Source organism: Haliaeetus leucocephalus, unplaced genomic scaffold (assembly GCF_000737465.1).
Source record: "Haliaeetus leucocephalus isolate CR32 unplaced genomic scaffold, Haliaeetus_leucocephalus-4.0 Scaffold199, whole genome shotgun sequence".
Taxonomy (NCBI): Eukaryota; Metazoa; Chordata; class Aves; order Accipitriformes; family Accipitridae; genus Haliaeetus; species Haliaeetus leucocephalus.
The window spans coordinates 555748-573444 of NW_010972635.1; the positions used below are offsets into that span (position 1 = coordinate 555748).

At 47.2% G+C, this 17697-nt stretch overlaps 1 protein-coding gene across 1 annotated transcript in view; it reads right to left on the reverse strand.

Moving 5' to 3' along the window:
- The window catches only part of NRG2 (neuregulin 2), a gene marked incomplete at its 5' end in the record, with an annotated part of 169275 nt that overhangs the window by 41357 nt on the left and 110221 nt on the right, over nt 1–17697 (reverse strand). The window contains one exon of the mRNA XM_010565989.1: nt 9036–9154. Coding sequence (XP_010564291.1) covers nt 9036–9154 — 119 coding nt within the window. The remainder of the gene's footprint in view (nt 1–9035; nt 9155–17697) is intronic.

A 17697-nucleotide genomic window follows, 5' to 3' on the forward strand; every position in this document is an offset into this window, starting at 1 on the left:
TGCATGCGTGCAGGCTCCGCTCAATTATCAACCACACCTCCAGTTGTGGGTTTTAAATTATCTGAGCAAAGACCACGCCAGGACTTATTTTTAGTCTAATACTGAAAACTGGTCTGTCCGCACGGCTCCTGGTGGACCGACTTCTCTCTGTTCTACCCATGCTCTGGGCTGGCTGGACACCCTTCAACTTCAAACCAACAGCACAACGCTCATGTTTGTAGCATTGCTGGCTCCAGGAGAGCACAGTGCCTTCAGACTGGAGTGACCAGAGATTGAGCAGCCAATTAATGTGAAGGTCTGCCATGGTCACCCAATAAAGGCCATGCCAGACTGGACTTGAGACAAGGTTTGGGGGAATTGGCTGAACCTTAATTACAGGGTACATCTTAGTGTAGTATATGCTGGAGCTTCCATTCAACTAGATGTGACTTACAAACCACATCACAGTGAAGACATCACTGAGCCATTGTGATCATGCAAGTCCACCAGGCCTACCTCACCTGGGAGAGAGAAAGTAAAGAAAACATTTCCAACACCCAGCATTGGGGAAGGTATTAAATGGAAGAGGGAGAGCCAGAATGAGTCTAAACCAATGAGCCTACAAACTTAGTCCAATGGCATCACCAGGATGACAATTATGAAATCTGTGGACCCAAACCGGTGTGTGGCCAGTCAGACTTAATTGGAGAAAGAAGGGCTGCTTCACCTACCTTCCCACGTGGATCTCTAAAGGGACTTCAGGGAGGGCTTGTGATCCCCAGCAGTCGAAATAAAGGCCCCCAAAATCCATCCAGAGAGCCCAGCTTTCATTCAGGTGCCTCACATTTTCCCCCAGCTCTCATCTTCCCAGAACAACTCAGCACCACCTCTTCTCTTTCTCCCTCTTTCATCTTCTCATCTGATCCAAAATCTCTCTCTGCTGCAGAGCACCCGCAGAGTGAGATTAGACAGCCCAGCCAGCACTGCCAGTCTACACAGGCTGGTAAAGTAAAGGCACTCAACCAGATTAGCTAGATAGTGACCCAGACAAAGGCCATAACCAGAGTCCAGGTGAGCAGCTGCAATAATCCACATGTTGGTTTAGAACATCTGCCCGTCACTGGTGGATCCCCTTGTATCCTGATGGTATACAAACCACACTTTCTCCACCCAGCCTGTATTTTTTTTTTACCCTCAAGACTCTACCTGTTTGTTGCAGTCAAGGAAATAAACTAGAGGAGAACTCAACAGTAGAAAACAAGCAAAAGGGATTACCTGACCTTTTCAGAGATTTCAAACATTAGCTTACCTGTTAAAAATTAAACTGGTAAGATTTTAGTATCTTTGTCCTGCATAAACCTTCCATCTCAGAATGCTCCACAGATTTCTCTGAACCTTCTTCCATTTTTGCCTCCATCAAAATATTTCTGAACTTTGACACTGATTCCTATTCTGTTTACCAAGCAGGTCTGTAGCCATAGACTCCTGAACCTTGTTTAGCTGCTTCAAGCTGCTCAGTGACAGGATCACATTACCATTTTGAGTTCTCTGGATGTTGAAATGAGCATAAAGGACTTTTCTCACTGCATCAGGGCACATGATCAAGTTACCCCATCCCTGCAAGTTCCTACCTGTGAGCTGTGACCATCCAACTGCACAATCTTAGCCTGTGGCAAACACAAGATAATACATCTTATTTAACACTTTTTCACTATGGATGAGGCTACTGCAACTATCTCATGCTTACTGGGCTCAATAGGAAGACTTTTTGATAAGAGTAGTAGGTATAGCTTGTCTTTTGAGCTCCAGTGCTTTCTGAAGAAAGTATCTCTAGGGCTGCTCTAGTCTGACAATGCTCAAACAAAAGCATATACTCAGAGGAAGGTGTAAGACTGTGGTACCATGTCAAAATATGCAGCATCATGGAAAGGCTTTCCCAGACACCAGCTTTGCTTTCTGAATCTGCCCCTCAGAGTCAAGCTTGACATGTGGACCAAAGCTGGTGTTAAGATCGACACTACACCCCTGTGACCAGGCCAGCACTCATCACATTCCATGGTCCAGTTTGTTACATCTGCTAAATGGCTCTAGCTCATCTGAAGGTGTCCACACCACTGAATGAAGCTGAGTGGTATCCCATGCCATGCACATACCATGTAGTGGGGGCATCGGGAAACCCAACTGACTGACAGGTCCCAGTACTCACCCTGAGTATAGGGTTGCATCCACATGGACTGGACAAGGATGCAAGGCAGATTTGAATCCAGACAGCTCTCAAAATGCAGCACCATCAGATCCCAGATCTCCCAAATGTGCTGTCTTTGGTCCCAGATTCAGACTGGTATCAGGGTTGTCTCTACACCAGAAGCACCATGAGATCCTTGGGTTTCTCCATACTGTCATGAGATCTGTGAGGCCCACAACAAACAGTGCCCCCGTCAAAGGGAACTAGAGGTCCTGCTCCAGCCAGCATGTAGGCAAGGGGAACAGCAGCTGGGGAAGAGATCCCATGCACATCATTGTAACAATGCAGAGGCTTCCAAGAAACTATGGTACCAGTCTGCCTCCTTGCACTCTGCTGCCTCGTGTCAGGTGCCAGCTAGGCACTGGAAGGTGCTGAGACGGAACGTAGTGGGACAAAAAATAGGCTTCCAGAGAAAAAAGTTACCCAAAACCAGAGACAGAACACCTTGGAGGCCTGGGCTGCATTTTGAGTGCTGTCTGGTGAGTAAACCTGCCTTGTGTCAAGGATGCAGCAGTGCCCAGATGTCTGTAGCCACTGGAGAAGAGGAGGAGGAAGGCAGGGGTGACTCAGAATGTGGCAGGATTTGCTAGCAGCTACACTTAGAGGTGGTAAGAAAGACTTTAACAGTGCTCCAAGGGGGAAATATGTGATAATCCACTCCTTTTCCAAAGGAGGGGGTAGAAAGAAGGCCAGACCATCCAGGAAGGAACTGGGACCTTCAGAAGAAACACTAGTTAAAAATATAGACACTGGGAACAACAGGGCTACAGGGGGTGAGGCATGTGGGGCTACATGGAGTGATGAGGTTTTATCCCCTTGCCCATAGGGACTCTCTGGGCTATGGGGAGAACATGGTGAGCTTCCTGAGATGTAGGCTGTAACACCCTTGCCCAGCCTACCTGGTAAGATGCCTGCCTCGCACCACAGGCCAAACAGAAGTGACCAAGCACCGTGACCAAGCTGCCTGTGCGAGGCTGTCTCTCCTTTCCCAGGGAACTGCAGCTACCACAAAGTTGCATGGTGCTTTCTCAACACGGTGTTTAAAATCCAGTGGATCATTTACAACCTTTCAGTGAAACAATGAGAGGTGGAACAACCTACAGGTGCCAGACAAGCTTTGGAATACAGATATTTAAAAGAAAGGCAAGAATTTTACAAGAATGAGATACTTGTCAGCTTTTCAGTTCACCACACCTCACAACATCTTCATTACCTCCCCATATGTTATACACATGTGCAATTCTATGATAGATCATCAGTAACCATAAAAATCAGGGGGACTATGTGTTACTTAGATAACAATTGAGAGAGATCATGAAAAAGGAATGTGAAAGAAAAAGTCAATTACAACTTTAATTCGGGAGACTTTACCATCTCGTCACATCATTAAGATAAAAACAGGCAGTCAAGAATGACATTCCCACAGAGGAAAGAAGTTTTCCAAAAGGACAAACTTCCATGCAAGCCACACGGCATTTTGCCAGTTTCCTTTCTATTGTTAAAATTTGGCTTTTAGTGAAAATAGCATATGTCTAATGCGATGCAAATATGTAGCATGGATCTATGCTGGTGAACACAAAGGAAAAATCCTGGGGAAGGATGGTGTGGTCATTGCATTAGTAGTACTGCATCTCAGCTTGATGTTCCCAATGCAGTGGAAGGCTAAGCACAACACAAGAGCAAATTTCAAGTGCAGTTTTCTAATCAGAAAAGCTTTTAAAGGATACCTGGCTCGTCCCTGCTGCGGCTGCAATCAGATGTCCTTTAAAATCATAAATGATTGAGCTTTCCAAGAAGGAAATATCCCCATAAAATCTGCAAAGTGGAATTGTCAACAGAGAGGCACAGCCAGCTGTGCTGTCAGTTCTGGGCGTGAGCAGCTGGAATGGAAATATAGCACAGATCTCAAAATAACTGCCTGGTCCTCGGCTCTCCGGGTGCCTGCTCATTTGGACGGGATCCTGGTGGGCTGTCCAGCGTGCTGACGCTGCCTGGGTGGCACGGTGTCCCCCAGCAGGGAGAGACTATCCGACAGAGAAATAATGCCCTCCACCAGAAAGAGCTGAACCAATGGCCAGGCAATGGCTTCTAGATCTACATTTGTATATATGCTTTGATTTTTATTTTTGTGTGCCCATTTTCTACTGCATTTGCGACAACTGAATAGGAGGGAACGCTAAAAAGCACTTCCGCCACACTAAATCAAATTAAACATTTTGGGAAATCTGTTCTTGTTTTCTAGAGACTCAAGGAGAAATGTGATGGCAGGGCGCAGATGTATTTTCTGCAATTTTCTTATGACTTATGCTTAGAAGACTCAGTCTTTTTTCTTGTATTTCCTATAGCCCCTTTTGGTTTTCTCATCTATCCTCAAAAAAAAACCCAACCCCCAAACCAAACCAACAAAAACCCCTGCTAAATCAAAGGCTGTAACAAGCACATCTTACAAGTATCAATAAACCCATGTATTGAAAGAGCTGGGAATGCTTCAAATCCAGCTGCAATTTTAAATAGCATGTTCTTCAAGTTACCATTGCAATAGTCATCAACCTCTCTCTCTCTAAGATAGACACCAGCAATATAAATCATATTTTTTGAAAGATCTAGGGAAAGATAGTGGCTTTGGGAGAAATCAAAGAGAAGTAGCGATTAAAGAAGATTCCAGGAGGCAATAAAGCATTTATGCAAAATGTCTCATAAAAACAAAACAAATAAGGGGAAAGAAGCTATATGGGGGGTGTGGGGGGAGAGGTACTTACACTCTTCTTCCATAACAACTATTTTAGTTTCTGAGGCTGGTAAGACTTGTGGTGCTTTCGTTGTTCCTGGGGAAATTAAGGTAAGAAAGTAGTGAACAAAATATCTATTTTGAGCAGAGAAGAGTGGGCTTAGCTACTGCAGGGAGGAGGACAAGAGCAGGTGCTGCTGGGTGGCGCAGGCTGGGGTGGCTGTCAACGTGTTAGTACTGGTTAGAGTACGCTCAGATGGGCAACTGGGCAACAGAGGCAGATAAACGAGTGCCCCTGCACTGGGCACGCTGGTCCCCTCGCTGTGAAGGGCCTCATGCCATTAGGATCTCTGTTGTGATAAAAAGGCAGAAATGGTTCAGGATTCACTCAGCAGGTGATGAGCAAAACTGTGGGAGGTTTTCTTAGCCCTGACAGCCACGAGAGTGCAAAGACGGGATCACAGAACACGACAGTGAGAACAATGTGGAGTTTAAGAAAAGGTGAGATCATCTGAAGAGCCTCCATCCCACAGGTACGTGCAGTTCTGCTGCACAAAGTAATGCTCGTACAAGAGATGGAGGAACATGAAACAGATGAAGGCCATGGCCCAAGGCAACGCGGGAGATGAGCACTTGTAGTGATTTCCTCTTTATAAACCAGGATACTGGGAAAGTCCAATGTCCACAGTCACCAGCTCTACTCGAGCCTGCTGGCAGCAACAGACCCTTCAGGATCAAAGCCCTTCACAACCATCTAGATGCAAAAAGGAGAAAGCACAGGAGCCTACACTGTGCGTGCAGCACCCTGTCAGAGATAGGGGGTGAGACCACCATGGAAAGGTAAAAGCAGAAAGAATTTTTTATAAAAGTTTGATTTTTCCTGCGGTGTTTAGCAAAGGCGGAGGTGGGGTGGGAAGGAGGTGTGTCAGTTAAGGAAGTGTCTAGAAATTTTCTGAGGAAAAAAGTCCGCAACAGTCACATCTCTGCTGTGTCCTCATGCTCATGTGATACCAATATTAGACTACTCAATAAAGAGAACTGGGAAATGGGACATTTTTTCTAAGAAAGCATCTGATTTACCTCAAAGTAATAAAAATCTGAAAATAGCACCAAAGCACAATATGTTTTGGCTAAGCCCAGAAGCATTTCCTCAGAAACTGACACCATCCCAAAGCTTTTCAATGCAAAAGCATTTATTTCTGAGCCTGGTATTTTGTGGAAATACCAGAATTGCAGAGGAGAGATGAGGTGATGGATTTGGCTGATGGGCATTTTCTAAGTGACAAGGGGTTGCTGCACTGCAGCCACTTTCTAAAGAAAATGTCTCTTCAATGTGGTGTTTTCAGTGACTTGCAACAGATATGCATGGCTGAAAAAGTGCTCTTTTGAAACTGGTATAAACCAAAAAGTGGCAGTGGAATAGAGCAAAGAGTGTTTTGCAATGGCAAGGCTGCCTCATCAGGCTGAGAAATTTTTACCAGCCAAGACTGAATCTCAGCCATTCACATCCATGGGCCTGAGGGTCTCATGTGTGAGCACCTTCTCTGTCAGCCAAGATTCAGGTGGGCTCGGGAGCCTCTGACTCTGGCCTCTGCACCCCTGGAGGGGAACAGCGCGTTGGGCTGAGGACACCTCGTTCCACGATGCTCATCTCAAGCCTCAACAGCTCAGGCCACCTCTCGCAATGCCACCTCTCTACAGGGGCACCCAGAGATGTCCCCAAACCTCATGTCTCTGTACCACAAGATGTGGTATTAGCTCAGGACTTTTTCCCAGTCCTGGATTCAGCCGCCTGTATCACAGCAACATTACAGGACCTCCAAGAATACTAAGTGTCAGGTCAGAAAGTGTGCTTCCAGCAGATGGTCCCAGAGCATCAGTCCCAGCCAGCCTGCGCAGGACAGGCAGACGCACCAGGTTCCCAGGGACCAGGCAGCAGTAAAGAAGCAGAATGTAAAGCAGCAGAACTTACAGAAACCGCAATAGCTGGAGTGAGCTTCTGGGAAAGAGGGGAAGGCTCTGAGGGAAGGCCAGCTCAAGCATCGGCTCTGATTAATTGTTATAAACTGCTAAAACTTCACAGAGCACTGTGTTGAGACTTAGCCACAATAGGACTAGTGCTAAGGAGCCTGGAGAAGAATGCAGCCAGGGACCTAAGACAGAAATACATCTGGATTCAGACAAGCAGATGCCCTGAGGAGTTTTCTACTGAAAGATACCACAGAAGGGAGCTTGCAGAAGCGAGGAAAGCTGTCAAGGTCCCAGGAAGGCCAGCAGTAAGGAAGGAAGGAGACTCCACAACAGCAAGTGCCTGGGCACAGATGAAGGCTGCTTGGCTCTGGGTAGCTCCAGGGGGAAGTGAAAAAAGAGTGCAAAGGGGGTGACAGAGCTGCAAAAGCCTACAGCGATCACCATCGTCTTATTTACCTTTGCAAGGGACTACAACTAGCATTCAACTGCTGTCCTGCCAGGTGACTTGCAAATAGCAGCGGCAGGGTGTGCATGCAGCTGAGAGGGGCAAGCCAAAGGCAGATTTGCAAGGCAGCTTAGAAAACAGATTAATCAAGGCACTGCCACAGCAGGGCACAGCAGGCAATCTCCTGGATCTGCAGCACCTTGCAGCCTGGAGCTCCCACTAAGAAAAGGTACAGGCCAGATCTCTGGGTCTCTTTGGTTGCTTTTCAGGTCTCAACACATTTCTGGGCAACTCAGGTGTGTCCTCATACCCCCTGTGACCTGACTGAGAGCAACCAGCTGTCCTTGCCAGACAGCATGCCTTCCCGCGGAGGAAGAATTAAACCCTGACAAATGCTGCCATTATCTGTGCATTTGGGAGGGGGCCATTCGAAGCTGTAGTGGCCTGATGTGCATTTTCCTGGTGCCGTAAGCAGTGTGCAGGATCACAGCCTTGCAGTGGAGTCACACTCTTCCTCTTGTGAAGGAAGCGCTAGTGACTGTGTAGGGTGAGCAGAGGCGGCAGACAGGGCTCTGATGGCAGGCACATGCTGCCCGTGCACGTTGCACATGCAGCTCCCAGTCAAAAAAGGAACAGTCTACATTGCGATGGGACAGCCAGAGCGTGAGTCGGAAAAAAAGGAGTGGTACTGCCTCAGTTAGCTTACTCTGGACACTTTTCCTATCGTGATTGGGAAGAAACACAGCAAAGCAGTAGGGCTAACTTCATAGATGTGGAGCACGAAGGCATGGAGGTCTGAGCATGGATGGCCTTTCTCCAGACTTTGCAAGCACTGGGTTTTTACAGGCAGAGTAACTGAGGGGGGGGCTATGTGATATTGCAGCTTCACAGAATAAAAGATTCAGGACTGCAAACACTGCTGAGGCAGAGGTTAATAGAGAAAATAACGCCAGAAAGCAGCAGCAGAAAGCTACCTTCCTTCACATTTGACTCATGCTAATAAGAGCACAACAGAGAAACTGGATCACACCAAAGGGCTGCAGAGCAGAGAGCCCAGGCTCCTGCAGTGGCCCATTGTGAATGGCAGGAGGAAGAGCTTAGGAACAGAGCTTGTACAGTCATCCCTCCCCTAGTCGCACCCTCCCGGCTTCTGCAACCACTGTAGGGACTTTCTGAGCTGGAGGGTGCTTCCAAACCATCATGTTAAGCAATATAATTATTATGACCAAGATAATAATAAAACCACCTAACCTCAGACTCCATCCGCTGAGTTCTAAGAGATGGAGCACACATTCTAGGATGAAAACCAGAAGCAACTTCACTCATCACAAAGCTATGGTTTAATTACTTGTCTTCTGGTGAGTTTTGCTTCTCAGAAGTTCTTTTAAAAAAGAAAACATCAAGCCCACCAGCTTTCTTTCCTCCTTTCCCCTTTTAAAAAAATACATAGACTGTAAGTTTATTTAAAATGTAAATTAACCACATTGCCAGTGACAGATAACAAAGATAAACATTTATGCTAAGCTGCATTTTTCTTATCTCTCAAGACTGTTTTACTTGATATCCTGAAAGCATGAAACAAAATACAAGACAGACCATGTGCAGAACCTCCCGCTTTCTGCTTGAATGGCAGACAGCTCGAGACATTTGCTGGCTTCTTCACTTACCACTTTTCACATTCAGGCTGCCCTTTGCGGTGTCTTTCCCTAAAACGTTCTCCGCTTCGCAGCTGTACTCCCCAGCATCTTCCAGCTTCACCTTGTTGAACTGCAGTCTGGAAATCTTTCTGTTGAAAAGTACAGCAGACATTTCTTACTCCATTGCTAACCATCCTCATGAATTGATAACCATTCCTGGCCCTGGTACATCACCCCTTCTTGAGAGGATGGGCTGCCTGACCTCACAAGCTGAACAGGCACTCTAGCCTGGTCAGAATTCAGATGAGACCCTTCCCAGGAACCACAACCACCATGATTTTCTAAATGAACATCTCCCTCTGAACCCACTGCTCTTAGCATGTTGCCATGGTTTGGTCTGACACCTGCTCTCATTCGCACAGAAAGTCTTGCGAGGGGTTGAGCCCAAGAGTCCCAGCAACCCAGCACACAGACTTTCTGCACTGGAGAAAAGCCACTTTACTGATGGACAGAGGGATCTGCCTGTGAGACAGAGATGTGGAGATGAGATGCATGTTCTGCACTTTCCTCAACAAGGAGGCTGAGCAGTCTGGTGCTTCACTGGCTGTGTTCAGCAGTGCCACACACTCAAACGCAACACCCACGGGGTCAGGGGGGACTCATCCCTTCCCAGCCTGCAAATCAAAACCCTGTGGTTTGACCTACACCGCTAGCTTGTAGCTTTATCCAGGCCAACAAATAGGGCAAGCACTTTGTGTCCCCCGAATACAAACACTCCAGTATACTACAAATATGTGGGGCTGAAATGCACACAATCATCTAATCAGCCAGAAGTGCCTAGAAAGAGCAGAAGATGATGTACGTGATGATTGCTGGTGTCACCAAACAACCTGTGCTGCGTGCTTCATGGGGGAGGGAGCCGCTCTGCAGCAGAGCTCTGCGGCACTACAGGGAAGACGAGCATCGCCTTTCCCACCAGCTATGACTGATGTCTCATTCTCTGGGATGTCTCTCTGACTAACAGGCAAAACCTTTTGTTGCCTGGTTTAACAGAGATCTATAGGAGCCTTCAACACACACTGAATACCACTTGTGACCACAGTGGGACTCCCACATTAGGCCCTCTGTTTCACTACATTTCCTTCCATTTTAGCCATTTTATCAAAAACCATCCTGTGTACTCTTCTCCTGAGAACATCTCTCTGCTTTCTACCCCAAGCTTTTACCTCAGGTCCGTGTCATACAGTCGCTTTACTTAGAGACTTGGAAACACTGCCAGCTTTAGAAAGAGGTCCCAGTGGCCCATGTTGCTGAAGGCAAATAAAATTCTTTTTATGTGGAAAATAATCATTAGCTTTGGACATATTTGCAATGTTACATGTGCCATTTGAGAAGGACTTTTCTTTGGGCTGTGCAAATCATTGTCCATAGGAAGTCCTTCACAGAAGCACACTGGCATCTTTTTAACACCCTGACATGCTGTTCTACTGGAAGGCTCGGCACAAGGACACAGCATGAACATCTCACTAGTTATATTAGTAAATTAAAAGCACTTGGAGACAACTTGGTACAGCTCCCAGGATACAGGCGCTGCCCTGTTTTACAGGATGCGGTCGAGTGTTCAGTTGCACGAGTTTAGGCCCCATGTGGAGCAATTTTTAAATGAATGTTGACAGTATGCAAAGATCTCTTGAATCCCTTTAATCCTAGGTCTCCCCTAATCCACTGTGCGAAGCCAGTTATTTTGGCCAATGTGTTCCAACATGGGTGCCTAAAAAAGCAGGCTGATTCAGTGGTGCAAAGCTGCCTTGACTCGCAGTGCTGTGCACTTCTCGTTTTCTCAGGTCTCTTAGAGCAACCTGTGACAGTCCTGGGCATCATGGTCCTCGCTGCTGTGATGCTTTAGGAGTCAAGCAGCATCCAAGAGACAGCAAAGCATTTAAGGGCCTCCAGGGCCTGTTGCTGCCTGGTGGCAGTTGGGTTCTGCATCTTGCCGGGGAGGTACGATGGGCACCTGATAGAGGGGGTTGGCTCTGCTGGGCTGCAGTGCCCAGTCCAGGACCACATTCCCCACTGCCTCCACAGAGGCAGGTGTAGGAACACTCAGCAAAGGGGCGAGGAGGGCTCCTGGTATTACTGCATGCAACTCCAACAAGACTGCCCCCAGCATGGCACAGCCATTACTTTCACTCAGCTGTCTCAACCCTCATTGACAGAATACACCATTTGTTTTATAAACCACCCCTGTGACAGGCTTGTAGCTATTGCTGCAACGCAAAGCAAAAAGGCAGGCAGCACGTGTTGAAAGCAGCTTGGAAGAGAAAGGCTCTAACTCAAAGTCGTGTAGAAAACACCACCCTCGCACACCAGCATGCTGAGGCTATCTGCCAATGCAGAGCTGAAAGCATTAACGAACATGCTGCCTTCGGCTGCCGGAGGACAGATATTCTAATGATAATTGGCTGCATTGCAATCTCATATGCATAGCACATTTCACTGTGTGTAGTAGCTGGAAAAATCCACTACAGCATTAGAACATCACCTATGTACGTGATCTTTTACAGATAAAGGGGTTTAAGTCCCAAAGATACAAATTAGTAAGTTATTAGTGACACAAAAGGCTAATGAAATGGTGGCACACTTGACAGATTCATCTCCAAGAAGAGGATGAGAGACATTTGGTCTTTTACCTGGAACTGGAGAGGACTGTGAGCAGAATAGAAAGCAATGTTGGTATTTATAGCATATGGGCATCAAGGTGAAACCAAAGAGGATTATTTTGTTTTAATGCACAAGACTGTTGTACTGTCAGAAAAGCTTATTTTTATCTTCCATCAGTTTGTTGAAATTTTCCTGGATTGTAAGATCCCCTTGAAAAATCAAGGGCTTTTTCTTGCTTTCATAACCCAGACCAATGGTATAGCTATTCTTGGTCTCCACACTGTGCTGTATAATGTCAAGTAACAGACTTGGGGAAGAGAGATGAAGGGCACAGATGAGGATCAGTTTTAATGTGGAGCATAGCCACAGTAAAGAGAATTTCCCTATTCCAGTAAGCACTGAAATAGCCAGAGAGATACCTCGTTTCACAGCATTAGTCATGTGCCTTTTAATTCACATGGATAATGCCCGTGGACTAGAAGAACTGAACTGAAGGATGTAAAAGAGACTAGACCTTGCTTGATCTGTCTTTGGCAAAGACAAAGATGACCAGTCTGTCTCTGTTCTATTTTGCTATCTCCAAGTGCTACTGAAATATCTCAAAACTGCCTAGGGAATTGGTTTTTCAAGTTTGTGTTCTTCTTCCTGCTGCCCCCGAGGGCAGGTACTTTGTTCACTTGAGGGCTGAGGCACGTTTTTACAGAAATACCAAATAGTAGCATACGAGGAATTACGTCGTGCACAGGAGTTTTGTATCAAGTCCCCTGCTGCCCTTCTGGGCAGCGTGTCTCTTGGGGACACCAGCCCCTGGGAAAGCCCTACCACGTTAGTTCACGAGGGTGCCTGGCTGCCAGACGATGCCATTCTTCTGGAGGAAGGCGCTGCCCCAGGCTGTTTGTTCAGTGAAAGGGCCAGGGTCACTGACAGATCCCATCATTTCACTGCAGTGCAACTCTGTTGACATTTCTTTACTCCAGGGGAAAATCTGCCTCATTGTCTTTTCTGACCCTCAGCACATATGACTTAGCCACACACTAATTATCTCCTGTAGTGCCAGAGGAGGAATAAGCCATGGGGAATATGTTGTCTGCAAGCTCTGGGGGATAGGATTCACAAGGAGACCTTCAGCCTGGCCAGAAGAAGATCCCCCAAAATACCTTTCTGGCCAAGAGAAAAGAGTCCCCCAGAGGGAAGTTTGGAGTGATGAGTAAATCACCCTCTGCAGTGCCAATCTCCGGACTACAATGGGAAACAGGGAAATCAGCCCTTGGCCGGGACCTACACAAAGATCCTGGCAAATTCTGGCCGGGAAGGGTAGCCTCATCTGCTGTAATTTAGACATCTCAGGGTTAGACATCTAAATGTGAGCTTGGGCCCTGAGGCCTCCAGTATAGTCAGAGGAAAAGAAACAAGCACTTCATCTCAGCCAAGGAGGACCTTTTCATGACAGGAGTCATGTTCCCACCAGCACTTCGGTCAAGCTTGAATCATTTTTCTCCTCTTACCTACTGCCAAGTGGAAATGGGACCGTCTTCCCAGGTCATCTCCTCACAAATCCATTCATCTCAGAGCGTGTGAGCAGGAGAGCAGCTGCCACGAGCTGCGTCTGAGACACCTACGTTTCACTGAGGACTCAGTGTTCCCTGTGTAAGTTCAGCTGCTTCTGTATCATTCAGGACAAAAATAGTTCTAAGATTACTACTGCTGTAGTATTTTATTAGTCTTCTAAAAATAGGGTAGCTAACACATAAGTAATGAAGAAGTCAAGGAATCAGCTGATTAAGAGAATCTGAAGACTACACCACCATATGTGGCCCCTAAATTGTCAATTAAGAACACTGCACATAGTAAACTCACCTGAGATGCTAGGAAAAGGAAATTCCCAAACATGACCCTTGCAAAGGACACACTGAATACACTGCTGTGGTTACCTATTAACTCCATTCCTCTCTGTTTGCACAGACAGCCACTGGCAGGAAGCACACCAATATTGCAGAGAGCAGAAAGGCCAGCAATTGCTGTAACGTGTACTGCTTACACTCCTGCCAAAGATTTAATTGGTGCCTGTGTGCTGTCCTGGCACTCTGCACAGTGGTGCATTTGCCCTGAGAGAGCAGGTTAATGATTAGCAAGAAGATTCAGAATATTCAATTCTTCAGCTTACAGTCAAGAAGTGTTGTCCAGCAACCATCAAACATCAGCAGCCCCACTGGCTGGAGCAGGGGCTCTCAGTGCCCTGGCCTCAGGGAACACATTCATCTTCTCCAGCACACAGTGGGATAAAATCAGGTAGAAGAGATCACTGCAATGCAAAGCAGAGTGGGGATGGCTGTGGCAAACCACCTCTGTCCAGCAGGGCAGAAGTGGCAGCCAGGAGCATCCTCTCCCCTGCACAGCCAGATGGAAACCACCTCAATCTTTTCCTTACCCTTCAGTTACAGAGCAGCACAGCAGAGCTGGGCAAGCTGGCCGTGCCTTGCAGTGCTTGAGAAAAACAAGTGACCCTATGTTGGCTGCTATGCACTCTAGGGCATGATCTGGCTAGCTCAGGATTAGCTACAGAAACAGCAAATGGAAATGGGAAAAAAAAATGCCCTCAAGCAAAGCAATCAAATAAGAGGGGTAAGGACAGGAAGGTTTGGAGTTTTCAGCTTGGCCATCATTCCTTTTGCAGTGGGCAAAGTCCTCCTTCCTCCTCCTCTCACACCATCATCTGCCCCACTCAGTGTTTGACCTGCTGGGACTGTGGGAGAAGCAGGTGTGGAAGACAGCTAATGTCTTTGCAGGCGCCCAGGACAGGACTAACCATCCTCTGTCCCCCTCTGCCTGCTCTGTCCTACCCCTGTCCCCCAACATTAAAGTGCTGTTCTAACCTGAAAAGCAGATTTGCCCCTTCTCTGCTCAGCAGTGCTCTTGTCTTTCTGTGCCCAGGGTTGGGACAGGCTGATTTTAAAGGAAGATTCGACCAGTCCTCGCTCTGCAGAGCTGACACTGACACTGGTCTCTAAGTGAGAGCTGGAGTCCCTTCTGGGTCACACAGTGTCAACAAAAGGGGAAAAGATCAATAAGGACGCTCCAAAGAGCAGGGTCACTTGTGCAACCCCCCTCCATCCTCAAATTCAGCCTGGGGCCAGATCACTGAATTGCCACGGATGTTCCTGCAATGGGAAGAGGTGTAGGGCAACAGAGGCAACGTAATGCAACCACATACCGGTCCCTGGAGTGGACTTTGTGGCCGCTCTGTTGAGAGGCAAACCCCTGTGTGCTGCTGCTCTTCGTGCCAGGCAAGTCTGTGGCAGTTGCCAGGGTGTGAAATCAATAAATACGTAAAAGCTGAGTTTTGGGTTAAGGATGATGCACAGACCTGATGTCAGTGTAGGGTCCCTTGTATTACTTGTCCTGGAATTCAAGGCAACTGATCCATCCCACAAATGTTTCTTCCAGCCCCAATGCCAGGGTTTGAATTTCTTTGAGAAAACGTAGATCCTGGAGCAGTACTCTGAGGCCAGCTCAGAGCCGATTCTTTCCCTGCTTACTGTGGTAGCTCACAGGAGCACGCTAGCAGCCCCGCAACTGCCTGGGGCCTCCCAGCACCAACTGTGGAACAGATACCTCCCTGTCCTAAAGAGTGTATGACCTCAATACAGACAAGGCACCCCTGGTAGGTGTGCAGCCAGGACACTGTGCAGAGGTCTCACTGTCTCGGTAACCAAACCACAAGCTCGTTCTGTAGCAGGGAGGGGAAGAGAGGGTCAATGTTGCTGAGGAGAAGGCACAGAGGCCCTAGTTTGGAAGTGTATCACATGTTAGATGGAGGCTGATATACTGGGCAAATCAGAGGCAGGACCAAAACTTCAGGGATTGCCAGAAGCAGGGGAGGAAGGCCTGAGAGGGCCTTTAAAGCAAAGCCAATTAATTTTAAAGAAACAGGGGAGAAGGAGAGGGAGGTGCCATACTAAAAGCAGCTGTCTGGGGGGGAACCCTGTGCAGAGCACAGGAATGGAGATGAGCAGAGCCAGGCTGCAAATACTCAGATCAGGAAAAAGCATTTGTGGGAAGAAAGGTCATGAGAAAGGGATGGCGCCTTCAGATGGACAGAGAACTACCCCTCCAAAATCTCTTCGAAACACACCACCATGGTGGTACACAGGGTTGTGCAAGAGATTCAGTTACAGTTTTGGGGCTCCTTTCTGAGTTTGGAGCCTTTGGGATGCATGTCATTCTTTTCTTCCTAAGTCATTTTTCTGCAACTGGTACGCATCACAGATCTTCACCAGTGCCTGATGCATGAAGTATAAGGGGGACCTGGCAAATTCATGCCTGTAGGTATATAATATGCTGTCCCAGATGAACTGCCTGCAGCCTCAGCCCTCACCCCAGGCCTCCTCCCCCAAGGCAAAGCATTTTAACTTAAACTGGATGAATGGTATTTCAGCTCATGTCTCCATGAGTGCTTCAACCTAATCTGTGACATTTTGCAACCACAGTGGGCTAAGGTCTGTAGGGAGAGATTTTTTTTTTTTAAGCAGCCAACATCACTGGAAAACCACATGAAATTTCAGGCACATAAAGCTCCTTCCACCTCTAAGTCTGCACACATCAGCTGAAGCATCCCAGCATCTGACCGTAACATGTTAGCCACTATAACTCAGTCAAGTTTGATTAAATGCCCATTCCCTGAATCTCTTAGGAGCCCCAACTTGCTAAGTCTGTGGATTGTTCTAGCTCAAGACCCAACTGCTTCTCCTTTCAGTTCTCAAATTCCCTGGTTCAGTCCCAGGTGCATTGGCCAAGATGATGTCCATCATCTCCTTTAAAACAACAAACAGACAAACAAAGGAGATGCTCTCCTTCACAGCCTCCTCCCCCCCACCCCAATAAAGTGCCTTCAGCAGCTAAAACCAAATCCCAAATATCGGAGACTTATAATGACATCGTGAGAGTTAGCAAGGCAGAAGCTCCCCTGGTGATTATAACAACACCGGTGCTTGAGAAGAGTCTTAGCTTCAAGGCATCTGGAATTGCTCTTGCAAGATCCATTGTCAAATGAGCTTTTTCCTTTGTTTAAAAATGTCAGCCTGAAGACCCCTGCCAGAGTGGTGGTATAGCCTGCTTGGGTTCACTCTGACTCCCACAAGGCTTCAACAGTTCTCTTTGCCCCTCCTTGTCTCCAGGCTTAATTAGGAAATCATTTATCTTTATTGGCACTCTTTTTCCCCTGCTGCTTTGGCATTATTATTTTTTTTTGCCTTCATTCCAGAGCAGTGAGCTGGACAGGGAAGACCACAGCCCCATTCATTGTGGGTGGGGAATAATCTACAGCAGGGAGCTCTACAAGGAAGACCCCAGCAATGAATCTGCCCCAACTAGCATTGCCTGAGGGACTACTGTACAGAAACAGGAGAGGAGGGTATCCCTTGGCTCCACTTACAGGCTAACAATAGGGATTCCTGGTGATACTGAAAGTAGGACACCACTCCCAAGGGATGTCATATGGTCAGCCTGTCCCAAACTGAACCACCAACCCTCTCCAATCTAATGATACGCCTACTTCATCACCCCAGCAATCTCCCTTGGTAAAAGAGCACACAAAGAGAAGAGGCTGTGAGGACAGCCACAGCTAGGAGACTACCAGGCTCCTGGACCCCCTCTGACTCCAGCTGAAGATCTACGTGTCTCAGGGCTGAGCCCTGAGCACAGCCTGAAGTGGGGTAGGTTCTCTACACCTCCGCAAACAGAAACTCCCTTGGCTTTCTCCACAACTGGCATTTGACCATTTGCCAGGACAGTCAGAGAGTCAAAACCCAACCTTAACTTCTTGGGAGCCAGCAGCCTCAATCACATCTCAGATACACTCAGGAGAAAATGGTATCGCTTTGGCAGCTCAGAGGGAGAGCCACTCACTATGCTGTACTTCACTACTGCATGTAATTCTTTCTGGGTAATTTCTCTAGGTTCCCCATCAACTGTGTTTTATTTAAATTGAGCTGGAGATAAAATTCCAGCCAATAATTTCTTCTACCTTAAAGAG